Source organism: Eubalaena glacialis, chromosome 4 (assembly GCF_028564815.1).
Source record: "Eubalaena glacialis isolate mEubGla1 chromosome 4, mEubGla1.1.hap2.+ XY, whole genome shotgun sequence".
In the NCBI taxonomy this organism is placed as follows: Eukaryota; Metazoa; Chordata; class Mammalia; order Artiodactyla; family Balaenidae; genus Eubalaena; species Eubalaena glacialis.
Window position 1 is genome coordinate 118,446,133 of NC_083719.1, and position 20,908 is coordinate 118,467,040.

General features: G+C 41.6%; 4 protein-coding genes across 4 annotated transcripts in view; all 4 read left to right on the plus strand.

The window, feature by feature from the left end:
• Nucleotides 1–20,908, plus strand: part of LOC133090981 (protocadherin alpha-3-like) — a 120,438-nt gene that overhangs the window by 15,151 nt on the left and 84,379 nt on the right.
• On the plus strand, nt 4,365–7,656 carry LOC133090572 (protocadherin alpha-5-like). Its single transcript, XM_061188975.1, is given in 5 exon segments — nt 4,365–4,785; nt 4,788–5,278; nt 5,280–5,355; nt 5,358–6,749; nt 7,646–7,656. Coding segments are annotated over 5 exon segments (2,391 nt in total).
• On the plus strand, nt 10,582–17,179 carry LOC133090573 (protocadherin alpha-6-like). The gene is made up of 3 exons (XM_061188976.1): nt 10,582–13,032; nt 14,486–14,515; nt 17,147–17,179. Exons 1-3 carry the CDS (start codon nt 10,582–10,584, stop codon nt 17,177–17,179), a joined length of 2,514 nt encoding a protein of 837 aa, XP_061044959.1.
• On the plus strand, nt 17,310–19,826 carry LOC133090574 (protocadherin alpha-10-like). The gene has a single exon (XM_061188977.1). It carries the CDS (start codon nt 17,310–17,312, stop codon nt 19,824–19,826), a length of 2,517 nt encoding a protein of 838 aa, XP_061044960.1.

Sequence of the window (20,908 nt, forward strand, 5' to 3'; positions counted from 1 at the left end):
CTGTGCAAAAGCTTTGAAGTTTCATTAGGTCCCATTTGTTTATTTTTGGTTTTATTTCCATTACTCTAGGAGGTGGATCAAAAAAGATCTTGCTGTGATTTATGTCAAAGAGTGTTCTTCCTATGTTTTCCTCTAAGAGTTTTATAGTGTCCAGTCTTACATTTAGGTCTCAAATCTATTTTGAGTTTATTTTTGTGTATGGTGTTAAGGAGTGTTCTAATTTCATTCTTTTACATGTAGCTGTCCAGTTTTCCCAGCACCACTTATTGAAGAGACTGTCTTTTCTCCATTGTATATCCTTGCCTCCTTTGTCATAGATTAGTTGACCACAGGTGCGTGGGTTTATCTCTGGGGTTTCTATCTTGTTCCATTGATCTATGTTTCTGTTTTTGTGCCAGTACCATATTGTCTTGATTACTGTAGCTTTGTAGTATAGTCTGAAATCAGGAAGTCTGATTCCTCCAGCTCCATTTTTTTCCCTCAAGACTGCTTTGGCTCTTCGGGGTCTTTTGTGTCCCCATACAAATTTTAAGATTATTTGTTCTAGTTCCGTAAAAAATGCCACTGGTAATTTGATAGGGATTGCATTGAATCCGTAGATTGCTTTGGGTAGTATAGTCATTTTCACAACATTGATTCTTCCAATCCAAGAACATGGTATATCTCTCCATCTGTTGGTATCATCTTTAATTTCTTTCATCAGTGTCTTATAGTTTTCTGCATACAGGTCTTTTGTTTCCCTAGATAGGTTTATTCCTAGGTATTTTATTCTTTTTGTTGCAATAGTAAATGGGAGTGTTTCCATAATTTCTCTTTCAGATTTTTCATCAGTAGTGTATAGGAATGCAAGAGATTTCTGTGCATTAATTTTGTATCTTGACCTAGGATTTTAAAACTGGATATGACCTAAGAGATTGTCATTTCTCTCAATTTAATGATGACTAAACTGTGGCCTGGAGACAAAAATTTGCTTGAGACCACATGAATATTAATGTGAATGCGTAGAATAGAACCAAAAGTACTTGAATTTAGCTCCATTGTCACTTTCCATTATTAAATGAGCTCATCTGGGAATAATGAAGACAATAGGATTGTGAATAAAAGCTATGCTTAATTTAACTTACTTATTCCCTCAGAGGTACCTTAAAATTACTCTCAGATTTTCTCAGAATGACTATATAGTATAAACATTTTAGCACAATATTTTGTAGGGAGTTTGAACGATTATAAAAGTAATGTAAAGATATGTACCATATGCATACAGTGTGTGCTTGTAGGATAAATTATTTTCCACATATAATTAATTTTTTTGTCAAATTTGATGCAAGTGCATAAACTGTTTATAAATCTTTAAAAGATTGCTTCAACTTCACCTGTTATATCTCAACAATGTGGTAGACCTGTATAATTTTCTACACATAGCAGAGAAATATAGATTATTAAAATTTTATTCTGGAGTTTTGTAGGAAATGAAAGATATCTAGACTTCAATGAAAAATTAAAATTTCTCATGTACTATCTTCCTGAATGATTTCCAGTAAATTAAGCAGAGGCACCTCAAAATACTATCTGGTTTCCTTAATCAAAATTCATTGTCAGGAAAGGAGTCTTAGTTCTGCAGTGGGGCTTAAATATAACTGAAAAACTTCTAGAAACTATACAGTAATAAAGTAATCTATAATATTCGATTGAAAGAATGGTTTGGAAAAAGATTTAAACAATCTTCTCTACCTATGGAGTCCTCTATGGAATTACAACTAGAGAGTCTATACTTGTTGAAAAAGTAACCTCCAAAAAAAGAGTTGAGCAATGAAAGACAAATGCAGGTGATAATTTTAAAACACTATATAATCTAACAGATTTGAGGACAGCTCAAATGTCAAGAGTCTTGTTTTCTCCTGTATATATTTACATGAAAAAAAATTACAAACTGAAAAAAGCATATGATACTATTGATGGCATTTTCTTCATTGAGTATATTTTTTAAAGTTTTAAATATTTACTGAAAATATTCTGTAAATTACTATGCATGTATTGTTAATACCACACCATCAGTTGGATTTTAAGTACTTAATATTTACTTTTCTCAAAAGTAAATTTATTTATCATGGTTTTGTAGGTTCACATCAATCATGGTTCCATAATAGAAGGTGAATCAACATTAACTGATGATATTTTCAACTCACATATTATCATTTTCTTTTTTATCATTGTATATTAAAATATTTTAAAATTATCATTATCAGTAACTGTTAGGTGAGTTGTCTTGAAAACTGATTACTGTTTAACTTCTTTAGTGTTTGGATGTTCTGAATGCCAAGGGGAAAGTCATGATAATAAAGATAGTAAAAATCTTTCAAAAACTAAAGAGAATGATAAATATACTATTAAAGATTATATCAGAAACAAATTCAGTAACTTTATCTTATGTCTTTACATTACTGTTTTGAATACTGAGGAGCAAATTAATTTCAATTGACTTTGTATTTTCTATTAATCTTATTTCTTTTCAATCTAAACTTCCCCCACATCCCACCCCCATGCTGCCCGACTTGTGGGATCTTAGTTCTGCAACCAGGGATTGAACCCAGGGCCACAGCCGTGAAAGTGCCAAGTCCTAACCACTGGACTGTCAGGGAAGTCCCAAAGCTAGTCTTTATAGTACCATTTTTCCATATTTGTTTTATACATTGATGTAAAAATAATACTTCCAGTCGTACCTATGACTTATACCAAAATTAAAGAAATGTATTTGGAGTTTATGCTTTACATGTAAAGCATCAAGTAATAGAATTATTGATCTCCTGGCCCCTATTGTATTCACAGGCAAGGAAGATTTTGTAATATTTAAGGAATTCTAGGGAGTATATACATAAGTAGAATATTAAACTTTTTTAAAAATTTAAAATTTTTGGCTGCGTTGGGTCTTCATTGCTGTACGTGGGCTTTCTCTAGTTGCAGCGAGCGGGGGCTACTCTTCGTTGCGGTGCGTGGGCTTCTCATTGTGGTGGCCTCTCTTGTTGCAGAGCATGGGCTCTAGGTGCGCGGGCTTCAGTATTTGTGGCTCACGGGCTCAGTAGTTGTGGCTCGTGGGCTCTAGAGTGCAGGCTCAGTAGTTGTGGCGCACGGGCTTAGTTGCTCCGCGGCATGTGGGATCTTCCCGGACCAGGGCTCGAACCCGTGTCCTCTGCATTGGCAGGTGGATTTTTAAACATTGCGCCACCAGGGAAGCCCCTAAATATTTTTTAAGTGGAAAAATTGGTCCATTTTATATTGGCCGTATTTTTTAAGTGTAGTCCAAGTCCATACAGCAAATAAACTGGATAATTAAAAAGAGATGAAATTAGCACAGAGTTAACCTGGTAAATAGTGTGATTTCTTTCCATGTTTTAATTTCTACTGGAACTCAAAAATTTTATGGAGTAGTATATCTCACAAACAACATTAGGATTTTGATTTCTTTCATGAAAAATATATGTGCTTTCACAATTGATCTCAGTTGTGATTTATCAGTAATAGCAACTTGAAGAAATCCCTGTCTAGATGCATCTAATTTGCAAATAGTGTCATTTCCACATTACAGTTTTTGAGTTAACATTAAAAGTAAGTAGGTAATATAGAGAAAAATGAAAGAAATGGATTTTCAGTAATTTGAAAATCAGACTTCGAAATGGAACTCAGACAAGAATGCTATTCAAATAGTTTTAGTTACTTTGAAAATAATATCAACAAAAGCCAATATTAAATACTGCAGATAGGAATATAAACTTGTTTTATGAGTAACATAAAGACTAGTATACAAACATCCCATCAAAATAGTAGAGAAAAAGTCAATAATTTTAGTAAGTAATATTTAAATATGGAAAGAAATGAAAAATCTAAAACTTTTAAAGTCAGGGATTATACAAACCCTAAATAGAATAGACCAATACAAATCATTCTAGTAAAGATTGGGTGTCGCAACTTCAGTAGTATTGATTTTGCAATATTTTAATTAAAGTTGATATATTTTATTAAAATTTTAGTGATATATTTGATTAGAGTAGGGAAAATAATACATAAGTCATTGAAATTGGGAAATATTTAACGAATGTAAGGTAAATAAAGCATAACAAAGTAAAATACTCCCCTTTCATCCACATGATGGCTCTGGAAACCACACGTTTTTTTGGTTTGTTTTTAGCAACAAAGGAATACAGAGAGCTTATTTTCCTTAGAAAGGAAAAAAGCCACTCCATTTTTTTTTCACTCTGCTGCTGAAACTCAAAAGGTGAGCAAATACAAAATTATATCAAATTGGGAGTTAAGTTTCCAAAAGCTATATGGTAGTGCAATAGACATTTGAAAATTGCAACGGATTTGCGATGGTATATTCCCAGAGAAGAGGTCCGGGACCCCGGCGCCTGCTGCTCTCGCTTCTGCTCCTCGCAGCCTGGGAGGCTGGGAGAGGCCAGGTGCACTAGTCGGTCCCTGAGGAGGCCAAACGCGGCACCGTCGTGGGCCACATCGCCCAGGACCTGGGGCTGGAGCTGGCGAAGCTGGTGCTGCGCCTGTTCCGGGTGGCGTCCAAAGGCCGTAGGGACCTTCTGGAGGTAAATCTGCAGAATGGCATTTTGTTTGTGAATTCTCGGATCGACCGGGAGGAGCTGTGCGGGCGGAGCGCGGAGTGCAGCATCCACCTGGAGGTGATCGTGGACCGGCCGCTGCAGGTGTTCCATGTGGAGGTGGAGATGAAGGACGTTAATGACAACCCCCCAAGGTTCTTGCGACAAGAACAAACACTATTTTAGAATCAAGAATAGCGGATTCTCGGTTTCCGCTAGAGGGCGCATCTGATATGGATATCGGAAGAAACGCAGAACTGAGATACAAGTTACAAGCTAATGAATATTTTGACTTGGATGTTAAAACAAATGAAGAGGAAACAAACTTTTTAGAGCTAGTTTTGAAGAAACCAGTAGGTAGGGAAGAAACGCAAGAACATCGTTTATTGCTGATTGCAATTGATGGCGGAAAACCTGAACTAACAGGTACAGTTCAGTTATTGATCAATGTATTGGATGCGAATGATGATGCCCCGGAATTTGCTAAATCAATTTATAATGTCAGAATACTGGAAAATGCACCGAATGGGACATTAGTTATTAAACTGAATGCCTCAGATGCAGATGAGGGCATTAATAAGGAAATAGTGTACCTCTTTAGTAATCTTGTTGTTGACAACGTAAAATCTAAATTTGTGATCAATGCTAATAGTGGGGATGTAACAGTTCAGGGAAAGAAAACTGGATTATGAAGGCTGTAATTTATATGAAATTAATATTGATGCTGTTGATAAAAGTCCATTCCCATTAAGTGACACTGCAAAGTAATAGTGAAAATCCTGGATGAGAATGATAATACCCCAGAGATAGTCATAACCTCCCTATCTCTGCCTGTGCAAGAGGACGCCCAACTGGGCACTGTCATCGCCCTAATCAGTCTGTCAGACCACGACTCCGCTGCCAATGGGCAGGTGACTTGCACCCTGACGCCTCATGTCCCCTTCAAGCTGGTGTCCACCTTCAAGAATTACTATTCATTGGTTCTGGACAGCGCCTTGGATCGCGAGAGTGTGACGAACTATGAGGTGGTGGTGACTGCGAGGGACCGGGGCTCGCCTTCGCTGTTGACCACGGCCAGCGTGTCCGTGGAGGTGTCCGACGTGAACGACAACGCGCCCGCGTTCGCGCAGCCCGAGTACACGGTGTTGGTGAAGGAGGACAACCCGCCCGGCTGCCACATCTTCACGGTGTCGGCGCGGGACGCGGACGCGCAGGAGAACGCGCTGGTGTCCTACTCGCTGGTGGAGCGGCGGGTGGGCGAGCGAGCGCTGTCGAGCTACGTGGCGGTGCACGCGGAGAGCGGCAAGGTGTACGCGCTGCAGCCGCTGGACCACGAGGAGCTGGAGCTGCTGCAGTTCCAGGTGAGCGCGCACTACGCGGGCGTGCCGCCTCTGGGCAGCAACGTGACGCTGCTGGTGTTCGTGCTGGACGAGAACGACAACGCGCCCGCGCTGCTGCTGCCCGGGCCGGGCGGCGGGGCGGGCGCGCTGAGCCAGCTGGTGGCTCGGTCGGTGGGCGCGGGCCACGTGGTGGCGAAGGTGCGCGCGGTGGACGCGGACTCGGGCTACAACGCGTGGCTGTCGTACGAGCTGCAGCCGGCGGCGGGTGGCGCGCGCAGCCCGTTCCGCGTGGGGCTGTACACGGGCGAGATCAGCACGACGCGCGCCCTGGACGAGGCGGACGCGCCGCGCCAGCGCCTGCTGGTGCTGGTGAAGGACCACGGCGAGCCGGCGCTGACGGCCACGGCCACCGTGCTGCTGTCGCTGGAGGACAGCGGCCAGGCGCCCAAGGCCTCTTCGCGGGCGTCGACGGGCGCCGCTGGCGCGGAGGCCGCTCTGGTGGATGTGAACGTGTACCTGATCATCGCCATCTGCGCGGTGTCCAGCCTGTTGGTGCTCACGCTGCTGCTGTACACGGCGCTGCGGTGCTCGGCGCCGCCCAGCGAGGGCGCGTGCGGGCCCGGGAAGCCCACGCTGGTGTGCTCCAGCGCGGTGGGGAGCTGGTCTTACTCGCAGCAGAGGCGGCAGCGGGTGTGCTCTGGGGAGGGGCCGCCCAAGGCAGATCTCATGGCCTTCAACCCCAGCCTGCCTCAGGGTCCCATCTCTACGGACACCGTGAGTCTCAAAAATCTTACAGCAATTTTTCGTCATGTCTTTAATATGAAATATTTAATATTATTCTCTATCTTCTCTTTTTATTTTAAAGTATGGCTTTATAAGTAATTATTGTATCCTTTTAGATATAAATTCTCTTGGTACTAATTCATTTACTTATAGTTATGCTTAAAATTTACTTTGTTGGAGAAAATTGTTTTGCACTATAGTGTTTATTTCAGTAACAATCCCCTTTTTATAAGGTTTTAAAGGTTTGAGTTAATGGACTAGTTTTCTGTGGACCATAGAAAGCATTTGCAGAATAAAATTTTTAGTTGAACGTTTCAATTTTCAAATTTTAGTGCTGTAGTAAGATACTTGTAAGATACATACTTGGCATTATTATTTCTTGTCAAAGCCCCGTGTTGTAACTACATAGAAATATTTAACATCATCGTGTCAATTTGCCTTTTTTGTTCTCCATGGACTATCCATTATTTGAGTATTTTTATTACACATATTGAATTAATTTTTTCAGTAATATTTGTGCATTGAATGACTCTTTCAAGTCTGTTTAAATGTTGGCCTTGGCATACTAATGGTGAATTTGATATTTATAATTAAAATTTTTTAGCTCTAGTGGCTTCATTTTATTCATTTTTGAATACAAAATACATTTACATGATTTAAAATGTTTTAAAATGTTTCCATTCCACCTCCAATATCAAGCCATTAATATACCTGCTGAATATTTCAAACTTTCCAATTTCTTGGCTATTCTTCTAGAGAATTTTTCATATACTAATAAACTCCCCTCTCCCGTTTTAAGACATAATATTTGTGTTGATTTTCCTTCCCCCCTTCATTTAATATAATTTGTCTATCATGACATATTACTTAAGGAGATTTTTCATTCTTTTTTCCAGCCCATGTTGTCCCATTTTGCAGATATGTCATAATTCCCCCCCTCCAACATCAACATCTAGTGGAACAATGATTAGTTTTTCTCTATCTTACTTTTTCTTTTCCAATTCACAAATTATTATATTGGTGAGAAATAATCGTGAATTCTCACAGTTGGGAAAATCTTAACATTTTTGAGTTAGAAAACATTTTTATTTATTGTTGCCTTTTGTTTTTAGATTTAAAAAAACTGTACTATGATATAACCAGCACCCCCCCAAGTTTGTTGTTTACCAATACCATTTTTACAACAAAGCCGTACATTTTATCTACTATAGGCAAGAGTGCTCTCCATCTCAAATACGGAGAACTGTTTTTCTACACTTCTTGAAAAAACAATATGGGTTTAGCCAGGAATAAATATTCCACATTTCATATGACAAAATGTCAATTCCCCTTTTTATTGCTTTCCTATTTCTTGCATTCTCACATGTATTTAATTTTATAAATACACTTGCATCATACTACTTAAACATTTCTAATACCTCATTACTTTGCGGGAGTCCTATAAATGGAGAGGGCATTCTCACCACTGTGTAAATTTGTAGTTAACAGTTGTCAGCTTTTTAAAAATCAAGTTAAAAAAATCAAGTTAATTTAGTTTTGAAATATAAACTATTTATAACTGAGAATTTTCTTTGCTGGGGGAGGAAGATGTTCATAGATTGACTAAACTTTTTTTTCTCACACAATCTTCTCCCTTGACTAGATGAACTATTTGAGTAAATAAATAAACAAAAATATAAGATGTTTCTTATGAGGAGACCAGTATTTTCCTTTTCCAATGAAAAGGAAATTGCATATATGATTTCAGTAACATTGTATAATTTTCTACTTGGAGCCAATAAATAGAATTATTGCAACTGTTCCAGTTAATTGGACTATATTATCAACCTTCTGGAAATTGCTAGGAACTTCAATAGAAAGACAGATTTGATACTTTAATTAACTAATTTAAAAGTTGATATTCAAAGAGATTCTTCACTTAGGGCAGCAATTTATGAAATACCTTAACCACTATAGAAAACCTTCAACTAACAAGACTGTAGGCCAATATATCTTTTGTCAAGGCTTTTCTTCCTGTAAGCAAAAGAACCTTTTATTTGGGGGTTTATTATTGGTTGGCAAATGAACTCTTTGTTTACTCAAAATAAGTGTAATAGAAAGCGATAAGGACTACTACTTATCAGGATAGATCTAGGTTAGTTATTTTAAGATGTTGTTATGTAAGTTATGTAAAATGTTCTCATGTTGGGGGGTACTTTGTATTACAGTTGTCTGTGAGGATTTTACAAGTATATCAGAATTCTGGAGAAGGGTGAGTGTTGGCAAGTGTCCGTTTGAAAATTCTTTTTAATAACTTTCATTGTCTCCTTTTGAGAAAGAGTTTAATTACCTACAGTTGATGACATTAAGGATGAATTCATGGTAAGATGATATTTTGGCATGACTTTGATATGAGTGGAGCATTTTTACAGGTAAAGAAGGAAGTAATTTTTAAAAAAATTGAACAAAGGTTTTATTGCGGAAGAAGGAAAGCAAGTGATCTATGTTGTCTGCAAAATAGAACTCATATTGGAGAGTAGTTGAAAATAACACTGGAAATGTTGGCTTGTGATCATATCTCAGGTCACATAGAAATGATTCTAACATCTTGGGATTTATTTGTTTAGTGCAATCCAATAAAAACTGTACCCATGAAGATAAATATGGTGGTATGTGAAAAGACAGATGGACTATAGGCCAACTTTGAATAGGGCAGGTAAGGGAGATGGAATAATAAAAAATTGATATAGGTGACATGTAGAATGTTCATGCCATTAAATAAAAGGTGAATTTAAGGATTTGAATTTGGGGGGTATTAATGATTTATCTTCATAATCTTTAAATTGTAATCAAATTATTTTCTAGGAGTCATCAGCATGTATGGCTAAAAATGACAATTATAACCATTGAAAAGGGGGAGGAAGATGTGAGTTTGGGAATACCGTCAATAGAAGTCTTGTCTGAAATGTTGGAAGTGGATGAGAACACAAATAAAAGCATATAAGAGGTTGAGGTAGAAAGAAAAGGATAAGGTCATTTAGGAGCAGTGGAAGGATCAGAGCAGCAAAGCACAATAGGTAGAAATTCCACAAGATTTTGCAGTGATGGAGAAGTATGCAAAGGAAAATGTTTTGAGGGGGAGGACTAATGTAAGCTGCAGAGAAATTAAGAAATGTTTTAAAGAATATGTGCTAAAATTTTCAGCCTCCATTATTAAATTAAAAAACATTATTAGGAGTAGTTGATGTTCACTGAACAAAGAAAGAATGGACTTTGATAATCTATAACGTTTTTAAAATGTGGGTAAAATTTGCTAATTTAAAATTACACTCTTTTCTCAAAATATAGTAGTATATCTTGTGACAGAAATACATGCACATGTTTCTTCTCTATACAAATATGTAGGATAGTTTTCACTTCTAATTCCCAAGCCTGGTTCATATCACACTTAAGCTTTCTAAAATGGTTGATACAGTTTTTACATTATTGGGAGGAAAGTTGTTTCACTATGAGTATTTTGAACGCTTACCCTACTCTAAACTAATAAAAGAAAACAGATGAGATAAACTGACCCTGCAAATTACAAACATGAGGAGATTTACTATTAAAATAAAGCAAAAGATATATATGTAATATAAATATCTATCTTTAATTTCAAGAACTGTAGCGTAGCTTCGTTGTGAATTCATTTCTTACCCTTTCGAGCCGCATGATGTCGCTGTCTACCGTGAAGTTACACTAGCTGTTATTCAAGTCCATTGCTCCCATTACTGCATCCTTCCACGAGTGTTGAATGATGGCAGGCGCAGAAGAACTGAATTAACAGACTCGGGATCATACAATATTTCATCTTAATGCCTAGACAAGATTTCCTGATGGAACTAAACCAGCAAGTATTTGAAATGCTTATTACACCTGAAGGCCGACTGAGATCCCGGTGTTTGCTTCTCTCGCTTCTGCTCCTTGTAGCCTGGGAGGCCGAGAGCGGCCAGATCCACTACTCCGTCCCGGAAGAGGCCAAACACGGCACCTTCGTGGGCCGCATCGCCCAGGACCTGGGGCTGGAGCTGGCGGAGCTGGTGCCGCGTCTGTTCCGGGTGGCGTCCAAAGGCCGCGGGGACCTTCTGGAGGTAAATCTGCAGAATGGCATTTTGTTTGTGAATTCTCGGATCGACCGGGAGGAGCTGTGCGGGCGGAGCGCGGAGTGCAGCATCCACCTGGAGGTGATCGTGGACCGGCCGCTGCAGGTGTTCCATGTGGAAGTGGAGGTGAAGGACATTAACGACAACCCGCCTGTGTTCCCGGTAAAGGAACAAAGAGTGTTGATTTACGAATCTAGGCTGCCAGATTCGTTGTTTCCACTAGAGGGCGCGTCGGATGCAGATGTGGGCCCAAATTCTGTCTTAACCTACAAGCTCAGTTCCAACGAAAACTTCGGGTTAGATGTGAAAACAAACAGTGATGACACTACACAAATTGCGCTCGTGTTAAGGAAATCGTTGGACAGAGAGGAAGCGCCCGAACATAACTTATTCCTCATGGCCACTGACCAAGGCAAACCTGAGCTCACTGCCACTGTTCAGCTGCTGGTCACCGTACTGGATGTGAATGACAATGCTCCCAGTTTTGGACAGTCTGAGTATGAAGCAAAAATATTTGAAAACTCAGATAACGGAACAATAGTTATGAGACTGAATGCTTCTGATAGGGATGAAGGAGCGAATGGGGAGTTTTCATACTCTTTTAATAGTCTTGTTCCACCCATGGTTAGTAACCAGTTTAGAATAGATCCAAATACTGGAGAAATAGTAATTCAAGGGAATTTAGATTTTGAAAATATAAATTTATACAAAATCCGTATTGATGCGACAGACAAAGGCCACCCTCCCATGGCTGGTCATTGCACCATCTTGGTGAAAGTTTTGGATAAAAATGATAATGTTCCTCAGATTGCACTGACTTCCTTATCCTTGCCTGTCCGAGAGGACGCTCATTTCGGCACTGTCATTGCCCTAATTAGCGTGTCCGATCTCGACTCAGGTGCCAACGGGCAGGTGACCTGCTCTCTGACGCCCCATGTTCCCTTCAAACTAGTGTCCACCTTCAAGAATTACTATTCGCTGGTGCTGGACAGCGCCTTGGATCGCGAGAACCTGGCGAACTATGAGGTGGTGGTGACCGCGAGGGACGGGGGCTCGCCTTCCCTGTCGACAATGGCCAGCGTGTTCGTGGAGGTGTCCGACGTGAACGACAACGCGCCCGCGTTCGCCCAGCCCGAGTACACGGTGTTCGTGAAGGAGAACAACCCGCCCGGCTGCCACATCTTCACGGTATCGGCGCGGGACGCGGACGCGCAGGAGAACGCGCTGGTGTCCTACTCGCTGGTGGAGCGGCGGGTGGGCGAGCGAGCGCTGTCGAGCTACGTGTCGGTGCACGCGGAGAGCGGCAAGGTGTACGCGCTGCAGCCGCTGGACCACGAGGAGCTGGAGCTGCTGCAGTTCCAGGTGAGCGCGCGCGACGCGGGCGTGCCGCCTCTGGGCAGCAACGTGACGCTGCAGGTGTTCGTGCTGGACGAGAACGACAACGCGCCCGCGCTGCTGCTGCCCGGGCCGGGCGGCGGGGCGGGCGCGCTGAGCCAGCTGGTGGCGCGGTCGGTGGGCGCGGGCCACGTGGTGGCGAAGGTGCGCGCGGTGGACGCGGACTCGGGCTACAACGCGTGGCTGTCGTACGAGCTGCAGCCGGCGGCGGGTGGCGCGCGCAGCCCGTTCCGCGTGGGGCTGTACACGGGCGAGATCAGCACGACGCGCGCCCTGGACGAGGCGGACGCGCCGCGCCAGCGCCTGCTGGTGCTGGTGAAGGACCACGGCGAGCCGGCGCTGACGGCCACGGCCACCGTGCTGCTGTCGCTGGAGGACAGCGGCCAGGCGCCCAAGGCCTCTTCGCGGGCGTCGACGGGCGCCGCTGGCGCGGAGGCCGCTCTGGTGGATGTGAACGTGTACCTGATCATCGCCATCTGCGCGGTGTCCAGCCTGTTGGTGCTCACGCTGCTGCTGTACACGGCGCTGCGGTGCTCGGCGCCGCCCAGCGAGGGCGCATGCGGGCCCGGGAAGCCCACGCTGGTGTGCTCCAGCGCGGTGGGGAGCTGGTCTTACTCGCAGCAGAGGCGGCAGAGGGTGTGCTCTGGGGAGGGGCCGCCCAAGGCAGACCTCATGGCCTTCAGCCCCAGCCTACCTCCGTGTCCTGGATCTATAGATGCAACCGGAGATCCACAAGCTTCTTTGGACTCCTCTGGGAAGGTGGGTTGCTCTAATATTTTATTTGTTTATGTATGTATTCATTTAGTCTTGAAAAATATTTTAATTATCCTATAAGATACTTTTAAATAGTTTTTATCCTTTTTTTTTCTAGTTCTGCCAGTATGTTTAATTTTATTTCCGGAGAGTGAACCTTAACTTTGTAACTGACTTTTGCTTCGACTTCCAGTTGAGAATCGTTATAAACCATACACTGAACAGACATTTATTAGGGCTGAATCCATTTTATTTAAAACCTGTTGTGGGAGTCATATTGAATTCCTGATTAATAGGAATTGCTGCCACCGTACCTGAAAACTATTAGGTGAAAACAAATTTAGTCATTACACATTAAGTTAACTGCAACACCACTCTGTCAAATGATAATTTATTTCTAAAGTAAGCATGGTAGTTTAGCCTAATTATATTGTTTTTAAGCAACCCCATAGCAGATATATGCAGTAACTGTTACCTTGTTAACTTATAGTTTCCTACCTTTCTGGAGACATGGCGGTCAGCACTAGTTAGTGTCTGTAACTTCAATAAGTAACTTCCAATATACCTAGAAAACAGTTGCTTTACTTTAGGAATTTAATTTTGACAATAATTGTTTCAAATATAACTTATTCCCACTTGTTCAAAATATGTTTCTATACATTGTCTGACAGTGTAGATCATAAGAAAATGTTGATTGAGAATCTTTTCTATGCGTAGAAATTTTTTTGAAATTCATGTTTTATCTGATATTGAAGAAAATACTTCCTGAAAGGTACTTTCTTTCCTGAAGAAGACTTTCTCCTTTTATGAAATTTTCTGTTAGTAATGTAATGCTGGGGCATTAAAGATATACCCATATTTCACACTTTGAATTCTCTTGAAATTGTTGTCTGGAACTTAACCAGTTTACATGAGGATTTACTTTGTCTCTCAGTATTCCAAAAGACAGAAATCTGGAGATGAGATTGTGCACCTTTAAAGTCACTACATGCTAAACTTACATTTCCTGGATTATGGTTTGCAAGTTTCAAATTGGTGGTTCTCCACACTCTATCTTTAGTCCAAGCATTCGTTTTGTTTTCTAATTTATACCTTAAAAACTTCCTTTATACTTACATTGCATTTTTGTAATGTGTTTTATATTTCTACTCAGGGGTTTTATTTTATTTTTTATCATGTCAGGTATTTTACAAGGCATTTCTTAATTGAAAACTCAACAGAGCAAATCAGAGTGGACTTGAGAATAGAGCCACAATATAACAAGGCACATGCAAGTAAAAATCACTTAAATATTTCAGTACTTTGTTTCTCTCCAAAGGACACATGTTTGGTTTATGCTACAAAGCAATCTATTTTTTCCCATTTTATTTCTTGCAAAACTTGAATATTCTCTGAACTCTTGTCATAAAACCTGTCTATGTCTGTTGGCACAACTCACCTTAAATCCAGACTTACACCTTCAAATATCTCTGTCCTTGTACTTTTTCAGGTTCCATATGCCACTTGTACTTGGGCCCAGGTATTTGATTATGTTATATGGATTGAGGGATGCTAGAAATGTCATTTGCTTCCCCCCCAAAAAACTGCCACCATTCTTCTAGTATCTTAGAGCTAGTATTATTCATTAAGTACTTACTACATATTCTATAATTACAAATTTTACTCTTTATCATTGATGGCTGCATTGATATAATTGGTAATATAGTCCCTTATACTAATCTTTATTCTCTCCCAGAATATGGGCTATCATTGTATGCAAATTTTCAGAAGATCAGTGAACATCTTAGTGATGAATTTATCTTTTGGGTCATCAGGAAGCATGAGCACACTGGGATTCAGGAAATTCAGGATTAAAAACAGCTGGGAAGTCCCAAATAGAGAGGTGAGAGCTTGGAAGACACTTCATTGCTCAATTCAAGCCAGAATCATGAGACCAATAATGAAGCTCCCCTATGCCAGTCTGTTAACTGTAGTTTCTAGATAGGGCTAACTAAGTTATGACTCGATCTCAGACACTTTTGAGAGTGAAAGGGGCACTATACAAATGTATACAAGACCACAGACAAACATAGAGCATATTCCAGGCAAACTGGTTTTTATGGTCAGCCTATCCTCAGGCCTGACAATGTTAACTGCTTTAGCAATATCTGGAGTCCTTATTGAACATTCTGCTTCCCAGACACCACCTCAAGTTTCTGAAATAAGTAGTACTGGCAAATTTGCATTTTAACAAGCATTCCAGGTGATTCTTATCCAACTGAAATTTTAGAGGCTATAGCCCTATTGAGTTGCTTGGCAAAGCAAGTTCCTATTATTTGACAGGATATAATTTAACTACACTACTTTTCATTCATTATTGGAGATTTGTATTGGGACATTTATGTTATTACCTGGTTAAAAATGCTCATTAACAGCAATGGAATTTAGTTTATATCATTACCTTGTGTTGAGATGATTAATCAATGATAAACTTATTTTTAGACTCCAGATAGTAGCTTACACTGAACATTGCTATTGTGGGTGGATAGATTAACTCATTACATTTTAATTCATGCTTTATAAGAAAAGTAACCCTTAAAATCAGAATATGAATAGATTTTGACCCTAGAATCATTCTAAAGGAGTAGAGAAGTATAAAAACAGAAGTTAGAAGCACACATACATCGATGAATCAAGTGACCCTCATTCCTGTAAATTTTCTTATTTATTCTATAAATGTTCTATTTTTCAGAGTTCAAAATTATTGATTTCTTAAAAAAAATCATTAAAGTAAGAAATTAACCTTTGGATAAGACAAAACCTCCTATCAGTAAGTTTTCCTTTTTTTGGAAAAAGAGAAACTTCAACTTTTATCAGTAGCATATAGTATATTGCCTGCACCGCGAGGCATACAGGATCTTAGTTCCCCGACCAGGGATTGAACCCATGCCCCCTTCACTGTAAGCGCGGAGTCTTAACCACTGGACCGCCCAGGAAGTCCACCATAGATATATTAATGGAGAATTTCAGTTACTGAATATTTGATTCCAAGAATTTTGAGAGAAAATATTTTTACTGCAGGTGATGAAAAACTTTATTGACACTTATAAAATTATTAGATAATGCCAAAACTGTATATTTGGGGTATTTGAAAAACATAAAAATAACAAAGATGAAATTAGTTGTCTCTGAAAGTGGAAATCATAAATTTTTAATTATTTTATTTTGAATCACAATTAAGATTCTTTTTGCCCATGTAAGATGTGTATAAAAAAGTGAAACTTCCCCCATATAACTAATTTCTCAATAAAAGCACTCTTCTGTCTTCTTAAAGACAGAAACACCACTCAGCCTGTGCAGCAGCAATACGTAAAGGCTTTATAGGGCGACACCATTCTACAGGCAATCATTTTATCCAAAGAGCCAATTTTGGTCTTGAGCATTATGAAACTAATGTGGCTAAAGTGAGCCCTGAGAATAACTGCCATTTATGAAGCACTCACTCTCCTTGAGGTATTATACTAGGCACTTAATATATCATAATTCATGCAACCACCATATTATTATTAATATGTTATGAATGTTATGAAAGTGAAAACTGAGACGGAGAGAGGTTAAATTATTTTCCCCAAGTCACACAACTAGTAAGTTGGAGACTAGGAATCAGAAGAGAGGAATTTCTGATGTTGAAGCCTGTGATCTCTCTACATTCTAGTGATGATTGGCATTTAGAAGTTGCAAATACCTCACGGAGAACTGATGCTTGAGATTAGTGTCTAAATAAGGTTTATTTCATATCAAAGTAATGACAAGGAGAAGTGAATTAAGGTTTAGAAGTTGAAGAGACTTAAATTTGTTATCCAACAAAATGCTAGTACACTCAGTATTATACAAATATTAAGGGTGTTTTCAAATTCAGCTAAAGACAATCATGGTTAGGGAAGGAATTACTTCTCTGTGATTTTCCACTCAAGAAAAACACTGCACTATGTATCGACAATGATTATTATTATATACAAAAGAAACATAATGTGAGTCTTTGAAAGTCCATAGAGACCCAAAGATGTGAAAATAGAATGAAAAGATAGGAACAAGAGTTGTTAAACTCATGGAATTGTACTTACACATTAAGCCACCGGATGTCGCTGTCTTCCACAAAATGGCTTTTCAGAACAAAGGCATGATCCTGTTTCTCAAGGACTAGGAAAGAGCTACATTCGGAGATCTCAGCCATTTCAAGAAAATTGGATGCAAGAAATCGAATAGAAAAATTCGGAGCGGTGGGTGTGTTCTGGACGCCGAGTCACTGATTTATAAAACAGGAGAAAGTTATGATGTTGGTCTACAGACCTATCAGGCAGAGAACCCAGCGCCTGCTTCTCTCGTTTCTGCTCATTGCAGCCTGGGAGACTGGGAGCAGCCAGGTCCATTACTCGCTCTCGGAGGAAGCCAAACACGGCACCTTCGTGGGCCGCATCGCCCAGGACCTGGGGCTGGAGCTGGCGGAGCTGGTGCCGCGTCTGTTCCGGGTAGCATCCAAAGGCCGCGGGGCCCTTCTGGAGGTAAATCTGCAGAATGGCATTTTGTTTGTGAATTCTCGGATCGACCGGGAGGAGCTGTGCGGGCGGAGCGCGGAGTGCAGCATCCACCTGGAGGTGATCGTGGACCGGCCGCTGCAGGTGTTTCACGTGGAGGTGGAGGTGAAGGACGTTAATGACAACCCGCCGGTCTTCTCTGTCTCAGAACAAAAGCTCTCAATTTACGAATCTCGACCGCTTGACTCTCGATTTCCTCTAGAAGGCGCCTCTGATGCGGATATTGGAGAGAACGCAATGCTTACTTACAGACTCAGTCCAAATGACTTTTTCACTCTTGATATTATAAACAAAAAGGACAAAGGCAAATTTCCAGTGCTTGTTCTACGAAAACTGCTGGATCGTGAAGAAAATCCTCAGCTTCAGTTGTTATTAACGGCAACTGATGGAGGCAAACCCGAACTGATGGGATTTGTTACTCTGCTGATCCTGGTGTTAGACGCCAATGATAACGCACCTCTATTTGACCGATCCGTTTATGAAGTTAAGATGTATGAAAATTCAGCGAACCAAACATTAGTCATATGGCTAAATGCTTCTGATGTGGATGAAGGGATAAATAAGGAAATAATATATTCGTTTAGCTCTTTGGTCCCACCCAGCACAAGAAGGAAATTTCTAATGAATGAAAGCACAGGAGAAATAAGAGTAAACGATGCTATTGACTTTGAGGATAGTAATACTTATGAAATTCATGTAGATGTTACAGATAAAGGAAACCCACCTATGGTTGGTCACTGCACTGTCCTAGTGGAAATCCTGGATGAAAACGATAATTCACCTGAGGTGGTTGTCACTTCTTTGGCTCTCCCAGTGCGAGAGGACGCTCAGGTGGGCACCGTCATGGCCTTAATCAGCGTGTCCGACCGTGACTCTGGCGCCAACGGGCAGGTGACCTGCTCATTAACACCTCATGTCCCCTTCAAACTGGTGTCCACCTTCAAGAATTACTATTCGCTGGTGCTGGACAGCGCCCTGGACCGCGAGAGCTTGGAGAACTATGAGGTGGTGGTGACCGCGAGGGACGGGGGCTCGCCTTCGCTGTCGGCCACAGCCAGCGTGTCCGTGGAGGTGGCCGACGTGAACGACAACGCGCCTGTGTTCGCGCAGCCCGAGTACACGGTGTTCGTGAAGGAGAACAACCCGCCCGGCTGCCACATCTTCACGGTGTCGGCTCGGGACGCGGACGCGCAGGAGAACGCGCTGGTGTCCTACTCGCTGGTGGAGCGGCGGGTGGGCGAGCGAGCGCTGTCGAGCTACGTGTCGGTGCACGCGGAGAGCGGCAAGGTGTACGCGCTGCAGCCGCTGGACCACGAGGAGCTGGAGCTGCTGCAGTTCCAGGTGAGCGCGCGCGACGCGGGCGTGCCGCCTCTGGGCAGCAACGTGACGCTGCAGGTGTTCGTGCTGGACGAGAACGACAACGCGCCCGCGCTGCTGCTGCCCGGGCCGGGCGGCGGGGCGGGCGCTCTGAGCCAGCTGGTGGCTCGGTCGGTGGGCGCGGGCCACGTGGTGGCGAAGGTGCGCGCCGTGGACGCGGACTCGGGCTACAACGCGTGGCTGTCGTACGAGCTGCAGCCGGCGGCGGGTGGCGCGCGCAGCCCGTTCCGCGTGGGGCTGTACACGGGCGAGATCAGCACGACGCGCGCCCTGGACGAGGCGGACGCGCCGCGCCAGCGCCTGCTGGTGCTGGTGAAGGACCACGGCGAGCCGGCGCTGACGGCCACGGCCACCGTGCTGCTGTCGCTGGAGGACAGCGGCCAGGCGCCCAAGGCCTCTTCGCGGGCGTCGACGGGCGCCGCTGGCGCGGAGGCCGCTCTGGTGGATGTGAACGTGTACCTGATCATCGCCATCTGCGCGGTGTCCAGCTTGTTGGTGCTCACGCTGCTGCTGTACACGGCGCTGCGGTGCTCGGCGCCGCCCAGCGAGGGCGCGTGCGGGCCCGGGAAGCCCACGCTGGTGTGCTCCAGCGCGGTGGGGAGCTGGTCTTACTCGCAGCAGAGGCGGCAGCGGGTGTGCTCTGGGGAGGGGCCGCCCAAGGCAGACCTCATGGCCTTCAGCCCCGGTCTTACGCCGTGTCCATTACCAGACGTGGAAGCGGAAGAACAGTCTACTGGAGGCAACCACTCTAGCAAGGTGGGTTATTGCTTTTCAATTTTCATATTTTGCTTCGTGAATATTTTATTTCACCGCTTTCCCCCTCAAATATGTATCTTGGGATACCTTCATTCTTTGTCTAAATATCATGTATTTCTATAATTCCTCAAATATTCCTTAGTAATGCCATTTGTAATATAGTTTATTCTAAAAGTTCACTTTATAGTCTATTTACAGTACCTTGTGCATCAACTTTTGCTGAATACTTCAATTTTTAATATATGCCATTTTCCTCAATTCATTTATGTTTTCCAATATAAATATTTGATGTCGGTTGAAGGTTTTGATTTTTTTCATAAACTATTTTTTATTTTACAAATATTTGTCAGATTAGTACTTTATAATTTTATTTAATTTTTAAATCTAAAATTTGAAATAACCCTGTTACAGTAACAAAAAACTGCTACGATCAATTCCCTTCACGATGAAAATGTGGTTTTTGCTCCCTAAGCACAGAATGTGTAGTGCAACGTAACATAGTGCATACTAGAACTTCAGTGTTTACACTTTATTCTTAATAGTAGATTATGTAGACTGGAAGATCATAATTTTAAAAAGTCCTAATCTATGGAATTAAATTAAGTGTTTTGAATTTTAAATGTTTTTTGAATTTTTATTTCAGTTTTTTACTTTTTCTTTACTGATTTTAGTCGGATAATGTCCGCCACTGGCTCTGTTATTAAGATAAATATTTTAAAAAACCTTTGTAGACAGTTTCATTCAATTCAGAATGACTGAAATTTTAGGATGAAACCATAAATTTTCCCAAATCAAGGATTGCTTTTAACATTCTTGACAAAAAAAGGAGTTAGCCCATTTCTTTTAAAACTTCTTATTTTTATAAACATATTTAACATGCTCTTTATTAGATGGCATTAAAATGAGACTAATCATGAATATTCCTTTGCTCTTGGCAACATAGTATTTGTGATACCTTGTTTCAAGGTGAGAGGGACTTCCCTAGTGGTCCAGTGGTTAAAACTCTGCGCTTCCACTGTAGAGGGTGAGGAGTTCGATCCCAGATTGGGGAACTCGCCACTGTTCCAGTGCTTTATAGACTATAAACACACCCATATTGTTAAGATCCCACATGCTGCATGGTGAGGCAAAAAAAAAAAAAAAAAAGTGTAATGAACCCATAGATTTATTGGTATACTGTAGTAATTAGCTATGTGATAGCCTTG

Bases quoted from the DNA above. Each gene is read 5' to 3' on its own strand.
- LOC133090573 (XM_061188976.1), top strand. From the start codon at position 10,582: ATGGAACTAAACCAGCAAGTATTTGAAATGCTTATTACACCTGAAGGC. The intron at 13,033-14,485 runs GTATGTATTCAT...GTACTTTTTCAG, and splicing joins CTAATATTTTATTTGTTTAT to GTTCCATATGCCACTTGTAC. The intron at 14,516-17,146 runs GTATTTGATTAT...ATGGCTTTTCAG, and splicing joins CCACTTGTACTTGGGCCCAG to AACAAAGGCATGATCCTGTT.
- LOC133090574 (XM_061188977.1), top strand. From the start codon at position 17,310: ATGTTGGTCTACAGACCTATCAGGCAGAGAACCCAGCGCCTGCTTCTC.